This window comes from Pagrus major, chromosome 9, assembly GCF_040436345.1.
Source record: "Pagrus major chromosome 9, Pma_NU_1.0".
In the NCBI taxonomy this organism is placed as follows: domain Eukaryota; kingdom Metazoa; phylum Chordata; class Actinopteri; order Spariformes; family Sparidae; genus Pagrus; species Pagrus major.
This window is the reverse complement of record NC_133223.1, coordinates 23,171,811-23,196,032: the sequence shown is the minus strand read 5'-3', so window position 1 is coordinate 23,196,032 and position 24,222 is coordinate 23,171,811. Positions and strand designations below refer to the sequence as shown.

At 41.1% G+C, this 24,222-nt stretch overlaps 1 protein-coding gene across 1 annotated transcript in view; it reads left to right on the top strand.

The window, feature by feature from the left end:
* epha6 (eph receptor A6) overlaps positions 1-19,188 on the top strand; it is a 136,189-nt gene extending 117,001 nt beyond the window's left edge. Inside the window, 9 exon segments of the mRNA XM_073473388.1 lie at positions 2,777-2,902; positions 3,403-3,588; positions 10,930-10,991; positions 11,377-11,586; positions 13,854-14,003; positions 17,672-17,865; positions 18,157-18,306; positions 19,073-19,115; positions 19,117-19,188. Of these exon segments, the coding sequence (XP_073329489.1) occupies positions 2,777-2,902; positions 3,403-3,588; positions 10,930-10,991; positions 11,377-11,586; positions 13,854-14,003; positions 17,672-17,865; positions 18,157-18,306; positions 19,073-19,115; positions 19,117-19,188 (1,193 nt within the window).
* Positions 19,189-24,222: the final 5,034 nt, after the last annotated feature.

Sequence of the window (24,222 nt, the reverse complement as noted above, 5' to 3'; positions counted from 1 at the left end):
TTTAATTTTTCTCTCACTCTGACCCTAATTTTTGTATTGATTTCGCAGAAATATTGAGTCAAGAATAATTAAATCCCTTATTTGTGGTAATGATGGCAGGGGGAGTCTGCGCAAGGCAAAATTTTATATTTTAATAAACATGTGAAATCTGTTTGGCACGTTGCACAATGTTAATGTTGGAAAATTACTTTTTTGCCAGAACGCCTAACCATTTGGTGAGAAAGCGCCAGGTTTTTATTGTGTGGCGTTTCTTTGCCAACAAGCAGGGAGGAAACAAGGAGAGAGAGACTGTACAAGCCACCGTTAGCAGCTAGCGGGCCGCTCTTCTCTTTGCATTCAGCATGCAAAGTGCACTGCTGTACGGATCATTTCCCATGTGTTTCTGTGCTTATGTATATTTGAATTTTGCACAGGAATGACAGTTCTCACCACAGGCTTTTACAGAAAGCAAAAAACATTGATTTTCTATTTTCAAAAATGCTTGCAAGAAAAGAAAGAGCTAATGTGGTATTTATAGATTCAGGAATTAAGACGTCAAAAAAGTTTCAACCAACATCCTCCTTCATCTCTCTGTCTCTCTTGTATCAAGAACTCCTCCTCACCTCCTCTCAGGTTTCGTTTCATGTTCTCCGTGTGATTTGTTTTTTCTTATTTCTATTAATCTGGTTGTTGCATCCCTGAGCTGTCTGCTTTTGCACCCTCTGTACCTTCTGTCTCGTTTGCCTGTCTTTTGTCTTTTAATTCCCAACTTTTCATTCCTGACACCCAAAAACTCAAATTGAAACGAGAGCTGTAAAGTGCAAAAAAAGAGAAGACGTTTAAAAGCGAGCAGAAAAACGAAGATTGGGGCAAGACAAGGGGAAACTGCGAGAGGAGAGAGAAGCGAAGATGAGGGCAACAAGGTTGAAAGGCAAGGAAGGGAGGAGAGGACAAAGAGAAATGAGGCGGCTTTAGGAGAAAAGTTGCTGGATTAGAGCTCAAAAGCCAGAAACAGATAGCGAAAAGTAAGTGAAGAAAAAGACATCAAATTAGTGTTTGAAGGTTTGCTAACAAGCTGTCACAAAGTTCTGAATTTCAATATTTCACAGACACTTTATGAGGAAGTGTGTGTGTGTGTGTGTGTGTGTGTGTGTGTGTGTGTGTGTGTGTGTGTGTGTGTGTGTGTGTGTGTGTGTATGTGTGTGTGTGTGTGTGTGTACGCTCCTCAAGTTTTATCTCCTGTGTCGTGTCTCAGGTTTCAGCCTTGAGTGAGGCGTTGAGCAGAAGCTTTTCAATGGCAGCCTCCTCAGGGTTTTTATGGTGTCAGTTCAGGCGTCCGAGACAACTGATTTGTTGTTTTTTTGTTTTGTGGTACTGTATCGATCCCTGAAGGAGAAACACAGCTTTCGTCAATAGGCCTCCCTCCACTGGGAGGTCAGGGTCAAGAGCCAGACAAGCAGCAGTCTGTTAAAAGATTCACTGACTTGCTCAAGGACACTTCGACCGGGTGGATGCTCGCTTAAAGCGAGGACAAAAACCTCGCCCTGGTTTAAAGACCCTGTGTGCGACTTCTCAGGAAAAGACAGACGAGGAACAAGCTATCAGTTTGTGTTTTGCTCGTGTGCTTTGAGAGCAGATAATGAACATCAGACAGGGTAACTCTAACTGCCTCCCAGCTCATAATCAATAGCAGAAGGGAAATGTTTCTCCATTTGTCTAAGGAGTGACCAGATCTTATATATAATGCACGATGATTGTTGATACAGTATGAAAAGAAATACACATTCAACAGCACGTTCTCACTCCCAGCGCATCAAATACAGTAGCCTGGTCATTTGTCCAAAGCTTGTAAGTTTGACTCTGTAGTTACCTATCTAGAGTTAAGTCTGAAAGCTTGCTTTAAGGGTTGTAAAAAAAGAGTAAGAGAAGTCTGAGTTGGGGGGTGGTCAGGTGGGTTCGCGTCCAGCATTGTTATTAAGTTACATTATGTAAGTAAATTAACTTCCGTAATTTATGTAATGCAAGTTACTTAACAGACTTGACTGAATTTTATTTTAACACAAAGCAAGATGTTTTCATAAACCTAACCAAGTACTTTTTGTACTTTAACCAGGAAATTTTGGGACTAACCCTAACCAGGTAGTTTTGTTGCCTGAACCTAACCAAGTAGTGATTTTGGCTAAACCTAACCAAACTGTGTTAATAATAGTTCAAGAGTCATGAGACGTCATAATATGTCAAAGTTTGTCAGCAAGCTGTTTTTGAAAGTCAAACCAGATTTTGAAAGTAGTTTTTGGGCCTAACTTGATGTCCCTTCATGTCCAATAAATGATGCTTAACGACACTGAACAAGCTGCCATTTTGAAGAGTTGAGAGTGAGAATATGTTGGTGTCAATATAGACAGGAAACAGGGAGGGGGAGACCAGTATGACAGTACAAAAGTCAAAGAATGAAACTGGGCTCATTGCAAAAGACTCGGTCTTTTCATTTTTCAGTGTCTTGGGTCAAGTTTGCATTTGTACTACTGCCATATGGAGGGGCATTAAACATTTATCAATTCACTTTTAGCTTTATGTTTTAGCTTTTCTCCGAGGCCTTTAGTCTAGAGGATGTTGTGCTGTGGTGTTACAACTTATCCAGGTTGGGGGAAGTGTTTATACAGTGTTGAATTTGAATTTACAAAAATATGTAAGACTTTAGGCTAATTTTGTCTTCCAGCCTCATCAAAACATATATATTAAAAAAATAACATAATCCTTGTTCATTGTCTCTGCATCCCTCTCTCTGCCCCCACAGTCCCTTTCCCAGGAATAAAGACCTACGTGGACCCTGATACGTATGAAGACCCCACACAGGCCGTCCACGAGTTCACCAAGGAGATCGACCCATCCAGGATCCGCATCGAGAGGGTGATCGGAGCAGGTACACACACACACACACAGGCCTGCACACACACTCATCCACTTGTGCCTCACTGATTCGTGGGCGGAGGAGGATAATCTCATGTTGGTTAGGATAACAATACCTTTAAATGTGCTGTAGGAGATTATCTATTTTCATTCCACACAATTGCTGTGAACTCCCTCGTCTCCATTGTACATGCTAAAGAGGACGCCCATTTCCATTTCCTGGTGTCTCACTGTCATTTTCTCCACTCAGGCTGTGGGAATATTAAAGCCTTAACAGGTTTAGAGAACAAAAGAACATGTAAGAATAGATTCAAGGCTTTTTATAGAAGGTGAAAGAGAGAATTTCATGAAGTTTAACTAATCAGAGAGGAGGCACTAATGCTGTAGTGGAGATGGGAACTGCAACACTGCCCCCAGGTGGATTAGCAGCTGCATGCTGATGTCTGATGATAGACTCCTTACTGTTATCATTTGTGTGTGTGTGTGTGTGGCCGGGTGGTGTGTGTGATTTAGGTGAGTTTGGCGAGGTGTGCAGCGGCCGACTGAGAACTCCGGGGAAGAAAGAGATCGCTGTGGCGATAAAGACACTGAAAGGCGGATATGTGGAGCGACAGAGGCGGGACTTCCTGCGCGAGGCGTCAATCATGGGCCAGTTTGACCACCCCAACATAATCAGGCTGGAGGGCGTGGTCACCAAAAGTAAGTAGGATTATGGGGTTACAGACCATATTGCCGCCTTGCTAGCAATACATTTCCCTACAACATTTACTGATAGCACTAGTAAAGCTTTTTTTTTTACCCACATGGGTCAGGTTCCACTTTTAAGTCTGGTTTTAAAGGAAAAAAGTATTCAGAGGTTAGTGTATGCTGGTCAGAAATATCCAGTTTTCAAGTGAGTGTTAAATACAGATGTTGTTTGATGCAGTATATACAACAACTGGACGGGTATTTAAAAGCTCTACTTCTTTGCATCCCTGCTATATACATTGGGCATTTTCCCACGTAGGAATTTCTGCAACTCTGTCACCCGACTAAATGTTGGACATGTCTGTTTCCCTAACCCTAACAACGGATATGTTAAAACTTTACGTTGCAGTTGTTGTCACCACAAATACAGCTGGAAGTGGTCCTAAGATCTCCTTAAAAATATCCTCATTTGGGTGACCCGTTCCCAACAAACCAAATGTGGTTCAATAAGTGTGTAAATGTGGGATAATGTGGGAGGAATTTTGATATTATATCTAATTAACTAAAAGAAAACATTTCTATTCCACTCTTTTGCTTCTAACATATTTTTAGCCTTCTCGTTGAGTCAGTAGCACGCTGCTTTTGAACAAACGCATGACATGTTTTTCTCCAAAGTCTGGAAAAATGTCCCTGCCAGCTTACTACCACAGCCCGCTGACTTGTATGATTAAGAGTGCTGCACAGGGTGGTAAATGGCTGCTGTTAGGAGTCTTCTTGAAGCTGCTTGTCCTTTTTTTGTGGTAATTTCTATCATAGTCAGTCTCAGTCCTGTCAAAAGTTAACCTGCATTTTACTTTATCTGCACTTTAAGTGTGCACAGTTTGATTGACATCAGGCACATCCCTGTGACGACAGGCATCCCCGAGACACAGATAAGAACAATTGGCCTCATGCAGCAACATTCTCTTAAATGTCTCTCATATTTTCTTTTACTTTTTTGAGAAAAAATAAGAAAACATTGTTGAATCCCAGAAATCAATGGGTACTAACAAAATAAGAGAAAATCGAGGATACAAAGAAAAATAAGAGAAAATGTGTTTGTATTTCGCTTCTTGCACGAGGCCCATTGTGTCTTGTAAACATGTGCAAGTCAGTCACTATCTTTCATCAAAATGCTCCCTTCAGTGTTGCTGTCTGGGGGCGACTCACTGCTGCACTCACACCGAGGGCTCGGCTTAAAAGCACAATCAGATGAAACAAGAGCATTTGAAACTGCCATCTCTTTACCCATCACTCTGTTTACCACAGTCTGATGGATAAATGTGTGCCTTTGGTTGTTTGAATAGTAAATTGCAGCTCTTTAAAGTTGCAGCCGTCTCATTTTCAGGTACGGATTAACTGCACGCTATGTGTTTTTCTTGGTATTTACAAGAAGAGTGAACTGACTCTGTTCTGTTTATACGCATAGTTTTGTTGCCTTGCGTCTAGTCTGCGCTTTCCTCCACATATAGCCACAGTGAGTGTGTTTGCATGTGCGTGATTATATTGTGTGTGAGTGGCCTGCATGCAGAAGTTCAAATAGCTTTTTTTTTTTGTGCAGGAATATGCTTCATCTACAAAAGATGTGTGTTTTTGTGTGGTGTGTGTGTGTACGGACACGTTAACGAGCTCTGTTTTACGGGACTCACCCGGCGCAACATATGGTTGTTTTTACAGGGGGTGTATAAACTGAGACATCGCTGTGAATATAAATGTGTCCCCTGAAGACTTTACTTTCCCCTGCCTGAATGCAGATAGAGGACACTCCTCAGCTTTGACCCTGCTGACAAGGATCCAACTGATAAGGGTCTTTAAAGGCCGATACTGCCATTATTGCATTAAAGCTGCTGGTTGCTGATATCTTGCACCGATAGAATTAACTGTAGTTTTTCAAGTCGAACATCTCTGAAGCTATTGAGTGAAAAAATCCTCCCACACAACACTGAGATGATTTTTTTCTGTCAGACATCTGATGATGACAAAGAATGAAAAATGAGTCGCCGTGGCTGGGAACGACAACACTGGCTGGCTGCACTGAATAGACACTCAGAGGTCTGATATTTCTGAATGACAGCTCTTTCGCAGCTGTCGATACATAGATACTATATATTAACCCCATGTCATAATTGTTTGATAGCGCGCAGCTCAGTTCCAGGGCAAACAGGCATCTTAAACCATTACAACAAGACACAAAAGGGAACGAAGAAGCCCGACAGGCAGAGAATACATGAATGATGTACCAGTTAACAAGTCCAGACTGAGTTCAGTCCGGTTCATACACAGCCTTAAGGTGAGACGAGGGGGGTTAGTTCTGCGGCGTAGGAAAGAAGCTGTTTATGAATCCAGTCATCTTGGCAGTGTTGTAAAAAGTACCCAAAAGTCTTATTTTACGTAAAAGTAAAGATGTTGAGAGATGATGCGAGGCTGTTCTCTATGATGGCTTTGTAGAAGTGAACCAACAGGTGTTTTCTGCCACGATACTTCTTCAATTGCCCGAGGGAAGTAGTCTTTGCTGGGTATGAGTTTTGCTGATGAAGGTGCCTAGTATCACCGTGACGTATTGAGATACCAAGGCATAGACCCAGACCTTCATCGTCACATGGTTAACGTGAAACAGTCCCAGTGCGGTTAAGTTAAGGAACCAAAACTACTTGGTTAGGTTTAGGAAAAGATCATTCTTTAAGTTGAAATACATATGTTGACTACAGTTATGATAAGTATCTGAGGTAAGTTAAAGGTATTACATCATTTTAAAAGTAGTCAACATTGACTTTTGGTTTCATACAGGAGACAAAAAGCTGTCTCCTGGGTAAAAGTTTGGGTTCATCGACCTCACCGTCCATATGCAGACGTTTTTGCTCTTTATACCATCACCTGCGTCCCTCCTTTGCTCCCATCACAATTACTACGGCCACTAGAGGTCACCACTGAGCAATAAACATTAATGTGTTGCCTTGCCAAACGGGCCGTTTTTCTGGTGAAGACGGGTGACTATCAAAGGCAGAAAATACAGAGCCACTGTATTGTTATGTAGATGCTAATACATTAATTTAGAACATTGTCTTTTACTATTTGATATCACATTCAATTTAAAAGCATTAAAGCCTGAAATATATTCTGTGAAATTGAATTAAATCAAACATAAGAAGAAATCCACAGTTTTACCATGCTGTTAGTCATCTGTGTTTTATAAGGGAGGAAGTTATCAGAGCAAACCATTTCCCATGACTGCCTCTCAAATGGAACATGCACACACACGAACAAACACAATGCACTACCCGCACTGAATCACGCAATCGAAATCCTTTTGTGTTCGGCATCACATATAGACAGACATAAATTCTGAGTATCCCTCTTCTGTCTGCCTGCCTGCCTGTCTGTTTGCCTTCCCTGCCGTCTTTCACTCCCTACATCTGTTGTTGTTCTTCAGAGACTAATTATGGAGAGTATTGTGCTGTGACTGACTGCTATACCTGCTCTGCTATAACAGGTGACGCATTAGACTCTGGTAACAGGTGCGTTTGTTTTTGTTCAGGCGCTGCGCTGCATAACCATATATTGTTTTCCAGACCTTGCTAATTAGCTCAGGAAAGCCAAGCTTGATCAAATAATTTCCTGTCTATCCCTGTTGCATTGGTGTTGTGGGGAAAGCATCTGCAAATTTAAGGGTATGATGATAAGATTTCGCAGATAAAAAAAAAAAAAAAAACAAGTCATGTGCCTATGTGGTATAAAGGCTCTGCTCATTCATCCATCCAAATAACCACTGTGCCTCGTTCTCCCTGACGACAGGAGCTTGGGTTTAGAATCAATGTACCCTTGGTGATAATTTGCTCGGCGTTGATTATTTCAAATGTTAAAGCATTCGGGCTGTTTAAAAATGAATGTTAACATTCACTATTTCACATTTGTATCTGACTTGTGTTGATTGTAAGCTACTGCATCACTTTCTGAATGCCACAGACATTTTCATTATACTGTATTTGTCCGATGGTGGTGGAGTTAAGCTAGAAGGCTGAAAAGCCAGTGGGCGCAGTTCGACACTGCATTTCAACATTTGTAAGTGGGGAAACCACTGGGTATTTCTGACGAGGAACCTCCGCATTTCAACTTCTGTAAGCGTAACACAACTTGATCTTTTCAAGGAGACCACAGGACAAAATAAAAAAGGGCACCAGCTGTAAGGGGGCACTAGCATGCAGAAAGGGTACTGGAAGAGTGCACTGAAAACACTGAAAATACTCTGAAAGCACACTGAAAGCATAATCAACACACTGGGAGCACTGAAAACAGACTGAAAACACCTAGAAAGGTTACTGGAATGGTGCCCCAGATGGGCACTTTGCTACACACAACATAAAATTAAAAATTGAATCTATAGAAAATGTAAAGTTTCAACATATCTGTGGTTTGCAGAAACGTACATTACCAACATTTGTTCTGAGGGTTGTGCACAACTCAAAGTGTATGTGTTTTCTTGGGGATGTTTTCACCTGTGACTGTTAAGTATTGGTTGTGAAGGTGCAGTAAGTGCTTTTTTGGCAAGTGGAACAGTTGGATTTATGGACAGTCCCTATTTCCCCAAACACTTCTGAAAACAACAAAATTGGTTTTGAAACACTCTTTATGTGGTGGCGCAGCAGGTAACCAAGCGTCCATTTCCCAAACCAACATCTTAGTCCTCATCCTCATAGCCTTCCTATTGTAAAAATACACACTGTTTTATTTTTTATTTTATTGTTTGTTTTCAAGTTCAGGCATAATGGTCCTATTGTGGCCTCTTGTGGCCTTCCAAATGAGAAAGAGGCGGTGAATGCGCCAAAGGTACTTGGATAAGCCTCAGAAAGGTCTAATTGATGCTTTATCTGAAGTGTTTTCATGATTTTCTTTGACAAGAGAAAATGCTTTAACAATGACGACTAAGTGCTTGGAACGTGTACATCTGGCTAAATTCTTAACCTCCGATAAAAGAGTCGCATGAAGCACTAAACTTTTCACTTTTGAAGCATCTGGGACTGTCCCCTGTGCAGTGAATGAGACAATCCCAAATGTCTCTAACATCACCTTGTACTGTATTTTTAATTAAAAAAGAAATTAATAGCTTCTTAATTTATAGTTCCACTTGTGCATTTAGCTGAAAACACATGACATAACAATGACAGGAGCCTCTCTGGCATCAGTCAGTCTCACCTGCTGTCTCCTGTCTCTCAGTCCCTTTAAAACAATAACACTGAAATATCCCTTTGTGTCTGATTTGTCTTTAATTCCAGTGATGCAGAGCAGGTGCATCATGTTATTTCATCTATAGAGTGAAACAGCTATTTGGCATCGCTCTGTTCCATTATGAAACAGAGAGCATCCGACATCCTGATACTATGTCTTCCACCATGTGACGCATTCCCACGGGAGACAAAAAAATCAGTTTGCATCTGAAGTGTGATATCATGGTGTTACTTCACCATAGTAACACTTTTATTTCTGTTTCCAGCAGTTCAGAATGGTTTACAGCTCCTGGACAACTGCCTCCCAGCTGTAAACCAGTCAATCTGTAACACCGTAGGGATCCTCTGCGGGGAGACAATAACATTTTGAGAGAAAACTTGTGCTCGCACCTGTTTCTGACTAATGTTTTATGCCATACACGGACTGAATACTGAACAGGTCCCGTTCGGCAGGTCGGACATGTTGAGAGGGAAAAGTTTTATGAGTTGAGCTTCTTGACTCGATGCATCAATCAACCGCTGATGGTCTGTGTTTCCCCAGCCCTCGCTTTCCCTTTCTGGGTTTCTGACTGGCAGTTACACACACATACACACATACGCAGTGTGATTTTGTCAGCCAGTGTTTACCAGAACCTGATGTGTCATCTGCACAACTCCAAATATAATCTTTCAAGACATCAGTATGCACTCGCACGTTTAGTGCTTAGTTTTGGATATAAATTGCCAAAAATGTGTCTCACTGTGAGTCTGAAAGATTTCTGCTGAAAATCTCATCAGACTAAATGAAGTTTTACACCACTGGCTTTACAAAAGCCTCAGTTTATTTCTAAGGGGGATTATTGGATTGTTCACACATACAATTATTAATGCGTTTCAATATTACCAGTTGTTTTCGTGTTAATAGTAACTAGTAATGTAAGGTTTCATTAAGAAATAAGCATGTAAATTGTGATGGTCAAATTAATTTGCAAGAATAATAATAATAATTTATTTATATTGGATTTCGACACAAAACAATGCCTACCAGCATCTTTAATTCAAACATATCCACCTTATTTACCTTTTAAAAGCTTCTCTAGTTCGCCAGCGACACAAGCACAGCTAAGCAAACTGGCAAATGCATCAATTTAAAAACATTTCAAGAATAAACCAAAACAGCAAGATGCAATCAACAAACAAACAAACAAGCTAACAAACTAGCATGTACAAAGTTTTGCCTCCTCATGAATAAAGTGTTATTTAGTTTTATGCCACCTAAGCACTTGTTTTTGACTATTTGAGGAATACTAAATAAAGAACTATAATGAGTTGTTGCCCCTGATACTGTCAAGCAAGGTTATTTTGAGGTCACAAATGACAAATGTATTCATTTTCAGTTTTAGTGTTATCTAATCTGAACTTTGGCCATGTAAGACAGTATGATTTGGACCCACTGTGTTTTCCAGCTAACAGGAGAAGTAACAGGTCATCTTGCAGGCTTATTTTTGCATTAAAAAACATAGGTGAGAAAAATAACGGTTCAGTGTGCTCCTATAGACTAATGCCAGAGGCTCTTACACAGCTCCTGACAGCTTGGGAAAAAAACTCTGCTCATACCCTTTCAAAAGAGCCCAAAGCCATGACTGCACTCTCAAATGGTTCAACAACAGCTTTGAATTTACTTTGGGCTGACTGGGACATGTGTTGAGGATAATATTACATACATTTCCGGGATTAAGATGAGGTTAAAGACCTGTAAGAAAATCTAAACTCACACAAAGATACACTTACCAGTTTATGAGCTTTTAACTGAAACTCACAGTCCTGATTCAGCGAATGGAAGTGGCTCAGGTTTGGAGGACTGAAACTGTCAGGATCAGAAATAAATTAAACATACAACCAATCATTTGTTTAGTCCCTGTAGGAAAAGTTGTGGATCCCTGCTAGAAGAAGACTAGCTTGGCTTTGTTCTTGTGTATCACTTTATATGCATTGGTTTATGTGGCTTACTTGTGAGTCTTTGTCCACCGTAGACTGTCCTCACATACCCATAGGAGCAATGGCATAGTCTCTGGAGAGGTAAAGAGTGTGTGTTGTGTTTGTGTGTTTGCAGGCAGGCCTGTGATGATCGTGGTGGAGTACATGGAAAACGGATCGCTGGACTCGTTTCTGAGGGTGAGTGCTGAGACGATCAGAGAACTCAAGTATGTTTATGTCTGTTTCTCGCTTCAGGTGATATTCTTGTGGGAAATAAACACGACAACAGTGCTGTTGAACAAGACATTTCTACAGTGGGCCTTTGTCTGTAAAAACAAGAGGCTATAATGGGAACCATATTTCACATCTGTAGCATATTGTTCTGTCAATAAACTGCCACTAAAATCCTGAGCAAACTTTACTGCTGCTCTATGGATACTGTTATGTTTCCTTTGTCTATTGTTTCTGCCATCCATCCTTATCGACCCTCCTTTTCTCTCTGGTTGTCTTTGCTGTCTCCGGTTTTTGCAGTGGCTCTTCTCTGTCAGCTCATTCTTCTCTGTCTCCCTCTTTCCCCTGTCAGCAACATGATGGTCACTTCACCGTCATCCAGCTGGTTGGCATGCTGCGTGGCATCGCCTCGGGCATGAAGTATCTGTCAGACATGGGCTACGTTCACCGAGACCTGGCAGCTCGAAATATCCTGGTCAACAGCAATCTGGTGTGTAAAGTGTCAGACTTCGGCCTGTCCCGAGTCCTGGAGGATGACCCGGAGGCTGCTTACACCACAACGGTACGCCGACACCACCCTCTAAAACCGAGCAGCTGCCACTGATTTATTACAAAGCTGAGTTAATCTTAATGAGATACACCCTCACAGTACGGTCTCCAAACTGGGGTTTAATCCATTCATTAATTTGATGTAACATGTGGCGTTTTGAGTCAGAAATGATGGACATAATACATAATACCTAATTTCCCCTCGGGGATTAATAAAGTTATCTATCTATCTATCAGCTTTCTGTAATATAGTTTTTTTTTATTTATTCAGGTCACATTGAGATCAAGTTGTAATTTAGTGAGAAAAATTAAATAGAATAAAATAAGAATATTAATGAAAATGGGAATTGTAGTTATTCTTCACTGCTTTGGGATCCTACAATCCCAAAGCATCAGTTTTTGATGAGTTGGCAGTGAGAGTCTTACAAATAGGACCTTTAAGTCATCAACCTGGACTGATGGGGACCTTCAATCTTAGTTACATAAAAGTTCTGTGAGTAAAACTAAAATGTTGCTCTAAAGGAATTAAAATGGTCAGATATTAACATTTGGTATCAGCGATTTGGTACTGGCCTCAAAAACCAGATGCATGATCAGATGCATGAACTGGCATCCACAGTATCCTGAACTCTCTTTGTTTTTCATCACCACACCAGTACTGTACCTGGAAATCGGGCTCTTATACACTTACCTTTTGTTTCCTGCCAATGTACCTGCTATTGTTGTATTTTGTCATCTTTATTCCCAAATTGCCTCGAAGTGTTGTAAATGAGGAAAAGGCGTTTAGAGCGGGGGATGCTTCCATTTCCTTTCAAAGATTTCATTTACAGACTGATGCTGTTTATGTAAGCTTGAGAAATCGGCGAACTGATGCATCACTCCACTCCTCCTTGATTAGGCTGATGATATTTCTCCTGAGGCCAGCGAAAGATGGAGTTGCTGTAGACAGCAAAAGCGATACACAAAAAAAGACTTTTGTGCTGAAAAGACGCCGTCCTGCAAATCTGTCTAAGCCCACGGTGACCTCCATTCCCTGGTTTGTATTGAGGTTACTGTGTGAAGGAAACGCTGTGTTTATCGTTCCAAGTATAGCTTTTCTGCTCATAATGTGGTTGAAATCCACAGAAGGGAAGTGAAGGTTGGTGTGAGGGGAGCTGAGGTGAGGTGGAAACTTCGGTGGCATAAACACAGAAATGTGTTCAAGTCTGGCTGTTAGGATTCAGGTTATGAGAGCAGTATTTTTTAAATAAGTGGTTTAAAATGGCTCAGCATGCATTTGATTGCGCTATAGCAACTACTTTCGTCAGTCACAACTCTGCTGGACAGTAATGTGTTCTGGGTCGAGGTCTCTGAGAGAGTTGAGATGTACTTTGAATGATTTACCAGTGGTACATACAGTAAGAGAAAAAATTTCAATCAGTAGATGTCTCTGAGGAAGGTTAGCTGTCAGTTCTCAGGATGTACTGATACTCTCATGTGTGTGCGAGTCAGGATTACCACCATAAACTAAAACTGAAACTAAAACGAAAATAAGCAGTGGAGAAATTTGTCACCCTTTAAAGATATAATATATAAGAATTCCTCATTAAGATGCCTAAAACCGACCTTTGTTATATATATTTTGTTGAGTTGTGTACTTTACTTTTAATATGTTTCTTTATCCCAAATGTTGCAAACCCAGAGAAATGATTTAATTTGGTAGCCTGTCACTACTTCTAGGAAAGGGGAGTCGACAACGAGACGTGTGTGTCTGTGTGTTTAAATTTAGGTCAATTCTCAATGAATTCAGCACTCACCAGAGACTCCAGTTCTCTCTCTTCTTTTCTGTAATAGCATCCGTGTAGTCGAGTTCATTATCCCTCCAGCTCCAGTTGGCAGTTAACTGTTGTTAATGTTAATGTTAACTCCCAACAGTGGAGGTCAACATCACGCTGCAGTCAGGTTGATAAATAGGAGTGAAGATAGATACACTTTTTGAATCCAAAAGTTAAAAAGATCTACTTTGGGTAAACAGCTCCAGATCAGAGCAGAATCCATTGTGACTCTGGGCATTTATTCCTCCAGAAGGTCTGAAGAATAACTCAAATTTAAATTTCTAAAAACTGAAAATTAACTGAAACGAGCAGAAACACCCTAAAACGGCTGAAAACTAAACTAAAATGAAAATCTAAGAGTCAAAACTTAAATAAAATAAAAAACAAGTTAATAAATTCAAAAACTATTATAACCTTGATGTGATTCTATCCAAGAGTCTTTAGTTTGCACTTTGTGTGTCAACAGGGTGGTAAGATCCCCATCCGATGGACCGCTCCTGAGGCCATCTCATACCGGAAGTTCTCCTCAGCCAGTGACGCGTGGAGTTATGGCATCGTCATGTGGGAAGTGATGTCATACGGGGAGCGGCCATACTGGGAGATGTCCAACCAGGATGTGAGTATTTTAGTCCTCACAATGGTTTATGCTTATGTTGGATTTGTGTCATACAGGACAAAAGTGACCCGGTCAGGAAAAAGTATGATGAAATAATTCCACCTCATCATTTTCTACCCACTCTCCCTCCTCAATCAAAAAGCTCTTCTGTCTCACCGACTTAATCCGACAAGCTTGTGCTGCCAAGTCTTAAATACAATTTACTGCATGTCCAAGACACTTACAGCTAGATTTGACAGAAATTGCCTCTGACATGAAGTAGCTTTTGGTGACTTCGAGAAAGAAGTGGTAGAGCTGCTGTCGGGGGAGAGAAGAGGAGAGAATACATAAGTTTGGTGACTGACATCTTGATTTGTTTTTTGTTTGTTTAGATTCCTGGAATTTGTATTTGATTCCAAAGCATAGCAAGAGAATAAATTGCACGTAGTAAAACCTACTTCATATGAGATATTGTAAACATGTTTAAATTAATTTAGGAAAAGAAATACGTAACACATGATCAGGGGCGTAGCACAAAATTCTCAACCCCCATACCAAGGCATTTTCTTGGGGCCCCTTCCTGCATCCCTAGCTGTTCATTCTAGCATCTTTCTGAGCCACATGAGGGGCCTGTATACTCAGTCCCCCCCCCCCCCCCCCCCCCCCCCCGGTCAGAACCAAACAGAATTTTTTCCTTTGTAGTCCAATGGACTACAACACTTCCACATTGATTGGGCAGCTAAAAAGATGCATAGTGAAAATCAGTTCCTGTGCTAGCGGTGTAAACAGCTGCACGGCTAACTGAGCTAACTAGCTGACAGCAACTACAGTCGGCAGCAGTTAGCGGTTAATTTGGTGATATGCTGCCCCCTATTTGTTTGGAGTATAAATTCAACTGGTGGCCAGTTCTTGCATGTTGAAACCTTTAGGGTAAAACAACATATTTGTTAAACTGTTATCTAATGTTAGCATTCAGCCACTTCCTAGCTAACATTACCATTTGATCAGATCCAGTGCATTTCACTTCCAGGCTTGAACAAATGTGTTCAAGATGTGCGTTGATATTTTAGAATAATTAACTTCTTTCCTGTCGTATAACACGATCAGAAAGTGATCTTGGCTAGGAGGTGGTTGGAAGCTAATGGGTTATCAAAGGTCAAAATATGGCCCGATGTCGCCGCTGATTTGCACTATCCATTGTCTGTTTAGCTGCTGATCAATCAGGAAGCAGTGAAATGATAACAATAGATTCCCTACATTTATGTGAATACAGTTGAGGGAGCTGGCGACCTTTGACGTCAGACCTCGCTCTCTCCCCTGTTTCTTGTCTCCCTTTGCTATTCAAAGATGAAAAATCCTTTAAAAAAAGAAGGAGTACTGAGGTCATCATGAGTCATGTTTATTTGCCCAGTGACTGCAGTGCAGAATGTACATCCAATCATTCTCATTTGTGAGAAAAACTGACTCTGACACGGGGTGGACTTTATTTGGATAAACAGATCCATTATCCTGCACAAGTTCAAGGAATGAATATAAAAACAAGCATATTTTCGCTTTCAAATGAGCTGCTCCTTGAAGTGGATGTCTCGGATTCATTACAGCGATTGTTCTTAGAGAATAGAAGAGACTTGTTCATGTTTCTTCCCCTCACAACCCTGCTCCCTCACCTCAACTCTACAACACACTTTAATATTGACTTCTCAATTGATGTCCTGCTCCACAGAGTAAATTCTGAGTTTGTTTTCCATTATATCTGTTCAAATGGTTGGCCTTTGTCCTGCTCCCTGGCTGTTTTCTCACAACAAAAGCATACCTGAGACAGAAGGGAGGGTCAGAGGGATGAAAAAAAAAGCTGGTGAAATTCAACAAAAAGGAGGAAAATTCTGTTAGAGGGAAAGGAAAAGAGCAGAAAAGGTCAGAGGTTTTGGAGGACTTTGGTCCGGTAGAGGGGGAGTTTAAAGCTGTGGATTCAGTGTGGCTGAGCAACCCACTGATCCCTGGGCTGTGTTCAGGGATTGGAGGGGCCATGGAGGAAGCAGATCCATCCCTCTGTCCGCTGAGTGTGAAAGCTCCACCGTAATCCCCTCAACCCCTTTACACACAGACTCACATGCATCCATACACGGTCACCCACACACACACGTTCACTGAGGTCACAGGGTTTGGGGAGGATTTGTGCTGTTTGGGAATTGCTTAGAAGTGCTTTCCAAGGCAAAAGGCCAGCCAAGCCACAAAACCAGCCAAACACTACCTTGTCCTGGTCAGCCACTTACCACAGCTCCCTACAACGAGACATGGATCTATACTTCCCCATAGACGATAGGGAGATCTACTGCATGGAGGCTACAGTGACCAGCTCAGATGAAAAGGGAATCTACACCTGCATGCGATCCACGTTGGACTTGAATCTTATACTCATACTTACCCAAAAAGCATTTCATATGATGGTACTCCATCATTTCACCAATTATTTGTCTTATTCATGGTGAAGGATCAAGTGAGTCTATCACTTCCTCTTACAATTGGACAGGCAGAGCTATTATTAATGTGTCTTAAGGTGGCTCACCAATTTTTCTTACAATAACAATATATCAAATGACAGTTGGTACTGTCATGTGTGAAATGGGTCGCTCATAGTAATGTCAGAGAATAATTACCTCTGCTGTACGGAGCTTTATAGAGAGTTTAAGCTCAGTGTTTAGCTGTCTGGCCCCGTTTTGGTTTAGTCTTGTTGCTGTCATAGTGTCGTTTTTGGCTGCATAGAAACCCAATTTACACTAACTGCTCAGCAAAAACAGTAGACAGGCAGAGCAAGCGACTAATTGGTGAACACAGTGAAGAATTTAGCAGCTAAAGCAGCAGATATTTCCCTCAGGAGTTGAAAAGAGACCTGAACAGAGCTGAAAGAGAGAGAATATTGGACACAACACCAAAGGAATGGTAATGTTGCTTCATAACTGATGTGTAAATAAGCAACTGTTTGCTAACAAGTTTGCCATAAAAAAGGCGGTGTTGTTAACAACCTATTTCCACTGCACCCAGTCACCAGAATAAATGTTGCATCACTGCAAACCACAGATATGTTGAAACTTTACATGTCTTTTTGTTGCAACTTTAAATTTCTTAACGTTCAGTTTTCTAAAGGTCATGTCTGGCCTTAAAAAATCTATTTTTGTCAACACAAACACGGCTCAGCTGGAGATGCACCGAGCTCTCCCTAAAAATATTCAGTGGCTTCTCACTCGAATGTTGAAATGCAGTCTCACACTGCGGTCACGATCTTGGCAGCCTTCTCGCCTGTAACTCAGCATTTCAGCATTATCATTGTGAGCATGCTGCCATGCTGACATTTAGCTCTTAGCACCTCTGTGCATGTGTAGTCACATGCACAGCTAGAGAGCCGCTAGCCTGACTGTAGACTCTTTGTCTTGTGACACTACACTTCAGTGTTAAATCTGCACATAAACAATGTAAATCCAATGTGACAAAGGGGATGAAAAGGTGCATTAAATTTGGATGTGTGATTGTGATTGTGTTTGTTTGGTCTGCTGCATGGAGAAACAGCAGTGAACTGGTTACATGACACACATTTGAAGAAAACTTTTCCTTTCAAGCTAGATAAATTCCAGTTCAGCCGCCGTCTTTCACATTTAGACTTCATCCTTCATCACATCCAACTGTGTCTCCAGGTGATTCTGTCGATCGAAGAGGGCTACCGACTGCCTGCACCCATGGGCTGCCCCGTGGCCCTGCACCAACTGATGCTGCACTGCTGGCAGAAGGAGAGGAGTCATCGGCCAAAATTCACCGATGTCGTTTCCTTCTTGGATAAACTGATCCGTAACCCCAGCAGCCTGCTGCCGCTGGTAGAGGATATTCAGAGGTACAGTACTGAGGAGTTTCATATTCAAAGGAAATGCACTTTCATCTCAGAGCAGAACTTGAGCTGTTTGAGTTACAACAAACAGTGAGCTATGGTAGAATATCTCTCCTAAATGCAGGCAGAGATAGTGAGACTTTCCTGGTTAGAAAACGTTAATAAGATGCTTTTACTCCTACACCTAAAATCAGGACCAAGTGTGAGTCACTCTGACAACTTTAGGCCACTTGTCCAACTCTGACGTGCTTTAGAAATACTGGCAGGATTTGATTTTTTTTGTATTTTTCATTACAGTCTACCAGAGTCTCCAGGGGAGGACATGGACTACCCGATGTTCATCTCCATCGGCGACTGGCTGGACTCCATTAAGATGAGTCAGTACAAGAGCAATTTCATGGCAGCAGGCTACAACACGTTGGATTCTGTGGCGAGGATGAGTATTGAGTGAGTGGAAGAGTCTAAACACAACCTTTACTAAATGTCATGTTAATAGCAGCAGTAGTGATTTAAATCTGCACTCCAACAAGTTCAGTTTACTCATTATGACTACTACTCATACTCTTAATGTCTCCTGTGGCTCTAAGAAGGAGCTCTCAAAAGTCTGAGTCACAACCCTGATGATGTCAGAGTGATGTCATCGGGTTGTTGTAGTTTCAGCTTGAGGCTTTATATGTCAACGTTCTGGCTGCCTTGAACACATCCCCCGGCAATACAAGATGGTGAGCTTTCATTTTGGGGAAGTGTCTCAGGTTTTTGGACCGAACACAGCGCTGTGAAACTCGTAATTTGGCTACGTTAACATCTACGGGCTTCAATAAGCCAGATTAAATGACTGAGCAACCGACAGCTTCTAGATAAATGCCGACAGGGTGATCAAGACCCCAGAGTGGGAGCCAGCGAGAGTCATTTCCTGTATACAGACAGCCTGTGTTAAAAAAAGTGGGGGTGCAGATTTTGAAGAAATGTGTTTTTTATCAGGCATTGTGGGTCTAATGAACGTTGCTATCAAATTGCATGATGGGAAGTGTAGGATCAGGCTCAACTCAGGATATTTGCGTCTCTGGTGCTTTGATTATAACCATTCTTTTTCTCACAAGGTCCCCAACTTTATGTTTTAAATGCATTAATGAATGAATTTAGTTTAAATTCCTCACCAGTTAAAGTGTGTTGTGTGTCTTTGTGTGTCTTTGTGTTTCCGCTCTCGGCCTAGAGATGTGAGGAATCTTGGCGTGGAGCTCATCGGCCACCAGCGGGCGGATCATCAGCAGCGTACAGACCCTCCGCCTTCAGCTACTGCACGAACAGGAGAAGGGTTTCCATGTATGAGGACACCCTTTAACACAACCTGGGACGGACAGATGGATGGAGCAGAAGGAAGCGAAGTCTAGACCGTTGGACAGACAGTCTACAGCCTGTGCCTGAGTCATAACCCCTCATGCAGGAGGTCACTGGACAGACTACCACAGCGGACTGCCCCCCCCCCGGTCTTCCTCAAATCCAGTAGTAACAGACTTCTTCCTACTATACACCCCTTACCCAGTATACCTGGTTCTGCCAGACTATTACAGACTTTAAAGACTGGCCCAGGCCCTCACTTAGGGGAATGTAATGCCTTGTTGCAGCAGCAGTACTTTGTGTGTGGAGCAACAATATGTAGAGATGTAGATTTGCAGACGTAATCTACTGAATCTTTTGACTCTTCCTTTCGGTCGTTCTTCTTTTTCTCGCTCCGAGTTATGTGCTCATGTAGCTGCTATCGGGTGTGCAATCGAAAAAATTTTGTCTTTTAAAAAAAAGTATTCTCAATATTTTTAATTTCGGGGGTTTTAATGATTTATCACAAAGGTTTTGTTTGCATTGCTTCAGTTTACCCTCTCTCCAGAGAATCTGGTACGCTAATAATACTTGAAGAAAGAAGTGAGAAGCGAAGCTACGGAGATGTCTTGAATGTTTCAAAGTGTATAGACAATTAATCGATAATTATTATCATAACCTAATATCTATATATGTGCAGTCCTGTATGTGAAAGCCCTAGTAAATCTGGATCTAATTTAAGATGTTTTATTTATTTAAAGATTTTTATCCAAATCAGCAATACAGTATTATGCAGTCACCTCAGTATCTCAGAGAGAGATTAAGAATCGTGCAATGAGAGACCTCGCGTAGACGACACGAGGCTCACACCACAACACCTGTCACCCTGTTTTTATCGTCACGTGCTCAGCTTGCAGGTGTGGATCCGTTGCCTTTCATATGAACAACCATACAAGTCTATTCTGACAGTGTACTCACAGTTGTGCGATAAGCCTGATTTTTTTTTTTTTTTGGATTGTGAATGTTTTACATTGCCTGAGAAGTACACAATCTCCACTGTCTTAACATATGAATGTTCACAGAAGTTAGATATAAATAGGAGATGTTGTCTGGAAAGTTAACATGGACTTATATGGTTCTTCAGAATTAGCTTCCATTTGCACTCATTGTTTTCTTTTGGCCTGCACACACACACGAATAACGGAAGTGGTTTGCGTTTCTGGGACAAAGTTGATCCAAGATGTCGGAGCGGGATAATCCATCGGATGGTGCAAAGCTACCGGACGTAACTACATTGTGGTCATGTAAAGGTTGTGGCAGTATGTGGCAATACGGAGAACCAGTGTACATAAACGTAGTCTGAAATGAAACGTGTTGGATCTGAAATAGATGATGTCAAGTTGTTGGATGTTTGCCATTGAAATCAACATTTTTCTTCATTGTCTAAGTAAGTGATGAATAGGCAGCGCTGCAGAATAGAAGTAGTAGTTGAGTTGGAAGCAGCAGAAGTAGCTAAAACCTGGTTAGTGGAAACCGGTAAGAAAAGAAAGTAGTCTTGCTTTAGTGCGGTCAGGACAGTGCGGAGGTCCCGAGGCACGTGAGAAAAAAACCTGGTGATTTTCAAAGTCTGATATCTGACATGTTTATTCATTTAAAACTGGGGAAAAGAAAAGTTTTATTCATTAATTCCTTGATCTTTTTTTCTTTTCTTTTTTTAATCTATAAAACATGTGGAAACAAAAGTTTTGGCATTTAAAAAAAAAAGGATCATCATGGTCAAGTTTTTTTCATTTTTGAAAAAGATGAATGAATAAGTTTTGTCAGGTGTTTTTTTCTGCCTCCATGCCAGCGATAGCCAGGGCCAGAGGCATTATGTTTCCGGGATGTCCATCATGATATCCCAAAAAACACCCCGAGGGAATTTCTTCAAATGTGGTACAAACGTCCGCTTGGATTCAAGGATGAACTGATCATCGAATCCAGGTTCAGGGAACTAAAATAATGTGTTAGGTGCATGCAATAAAAAAATATTTGGCTAAGTTTAGGAAAAAATGGTTTGAGATAAAATAGACATTTTCAGAACATTAAACCTGTTACAAAGATAAACAACTCCCATGTGCTTATTTTTACATTTTTCTTTTCCCAGAGTCACCTAGCTATGAAATTACAACAACGTGATTGGTCAAAAGGTCACTGTGACCTCACTAAACGTATTTTTGACCATTACTCAACAATAAATATAATATTTAACAAAATTCTACACGTTGAATCGAATAAAGTGATGACGTGATGACATGAATAAAATCTTGTAATCTAATAATCTGTATTACCAATTTCTTGCAGGGGAAAAAACACATACATGAATTCATTTAACAGTGAAAAGAAATGTTACTAATCTACAGTTTTTCTTGACACAGAGCTTTCTCCAGGGTTAGGGTTAGGCAACAAAAATACTCGGTTAGGTTTAGGAGAACATGGTTTGAGTTTAAATAGACTTTTACAGCGTTAAACATCTGTTTGAAAAGGATAACGTCTCTGATGTGCAGTCACAGGACCTAACATGGTGACATCTGATCATGTATTAGAGGCAGAGTAGGGCACATCCTGCCAAGACAAGCAGATGGAAAAAGACAATCCCAGCAAAACTTTTTTTTTTTACCTGTTTTTAAGTGATAAAACTCGAGAGGGGAAACAGTTCAGATCAGTCTAATAAAATGGATCACTAGAAGTTTTTTTCCTCACTTGCCTCTCAGGGCTTCTGAAGGACAGAGCTGTCCAGTAGAGGGAGGAAATGACTGTCAGGAAGGCCGAGACAGAACGAACATGAACAGCAGCATCATAACTCATCGTGTGTGATTCCAACATCAACAGTAACACACACACGCACACACACACTGACATCCCCACGCAGAATGCCTTACAGTCCGCTAACCGTGCAACACAGAAACACTTTAGAGTAGTTCATAAGTTTCCATGCAGTCACAGGACCTAGCCATTAGTTTGAGTTGTATTCCATATTCAAGAGAGCGGCCTGCCCCTCTGCAGCTCTGGTTTTTATTACAAACTGGGGCTCGATGATTTATGTCGAAGGCAGACTGGATCTAGATATCTGTGCCTTTCGGTCACAGCGTAATTATGCATCCAGGCCTTCCAGAGTGGGAAAGATGCATCCAAACACACTTATTGCACACACATATTTGCACACACACACACACAAACACGCTCACAGTCACCACCCCCTCTACAGAATATGGAGAATATCAGATGCTGTTTGTTTAGCATGTTCTACTGCTGAGCAATGTTAGGACGTTCTTTTGTACAAAGTACAAGTATACTTATAATTCTTGTATTTTATTTTTCTATAATTTCCAAAGAGATGTTGTAGATCTTGCACACTGTAAGAGGCAGTTACAGCGAATATTTATTTGCAAATAAAGACGAACAGTTCTGGTGGTCGACTGCTCATTTAATTTTGTTTCGATTTTTCAGCGAAGGGAATGAAAACAGAATTGATTCAAAGGGAGAAATGCAATCTTATCTCTTTCAGGCTGTGACATGTCATCGTTTTCAGAGCTTAATTGAAGAATCCTTGCAGGGGCCGTCCCTTCAGAGGATCCGTCTTCATTTAACAAATCTCCAGAAGTGTCAAAAGTCCTCACATTCTCTACTCAAGTAAAGTAAGAAAGTACAGGCTGTGAAATGTACTTAAGTGTTAAAGTAAAAAGTATCCCTCGTGTCTGTGGAAAGCTAACTTAACCTCACATCATATTAATATAATTCAAAGACTATTAAACTTAAAGGTAGAATCAGTGGGATCTGTTGATTTGTTGAGTCTCACTCCCAGGACGTCAAAGACGTTTTGGGTTGGCAAAGCGTCCCGAGCAGCAAAAAAATGAGAAAATAAGAAACTACAGGCAGAGGGCTGCAGGGTCTGTGCAGATACGAGACATTCACACGCCTTTTCTCTCTGTTTCGTCTTGCTACGTCTGCCATGCGTGATATGCACTGATACGTTGAAATCAATTCAATGACGTAAAATTAAAATAATTCCCCTCAAATGCATTAAAACTAAAGTAACAAGCCTGTTTTGAAAATGTAAGGAGCAGAAGGTTCAGATATTCATGTTAAAATGTAAAAAGTAAAGTACAAATACCTGAAAAATCTACTCACGTAGCCTACAGTAACGAGGTATTTGTACATTGTTACTTACCACCTCTGCAAACCTCACTGAGTTAATTTTATGTCTTTAATCTGCTTTTAACTTGAAATATTCAAGTCAAATATATGAGACAGCTGGCACCTCTGTAACCAGGCAACTGTCATTAAGTGGTACAGCTGACTGACGACCAAAAGATGGTGCTGTCGGACCGCTGACCGGCTCCAGACCTGCTGTGAGAAACTGAACCCCGGCTATTTTTTTATGAAAATGTAATCTTAGATACATATTATTTGCATTCTTAGTTCTTTTAAACACACATTTTAACATTGCAGTTACATATCCAGAGCTTATAACATGTCTGTATACATGTATGAGTCCATAGTGACCAAATTTGACCTGAATGACCTCTTTGTCCGGTTTTACTGTGACATAGACCAGCGGTGGAAACGGTGCTGAACATCTTTACTCAAGAACGAGTACAATCAAATCAATGACAAGTACTTTTGAAACTGCCCAAAAAAATGACTTAATTACAGTCATTTCACTAGCTGTAATTAGTTACATCCACCCCTGAGAAACACAACACTTGAATCACTGTCACTGTGACACAAGCGGACACAACAGATTGATAGTGGCAGCAATTAAAGAACTGCCAGGTAAGACGGGGGGGCCTGGAAAGCTCCATACTCCACGATCAGGTCACCGGGTGTTTTACAGAGCTTAATTCGCTCTAATAGGATTACCTGACACAAGCTGGGATACTCAGGCGGCATCTCAGCTGTGACACCACTCACAGTCAGAACCGAGAACACACCATCCACGGCTATGTTTGTCATCATTGTTTGAGAATTTCAGTGTATTTAATTCCCACTAGTTAAGACCACCTA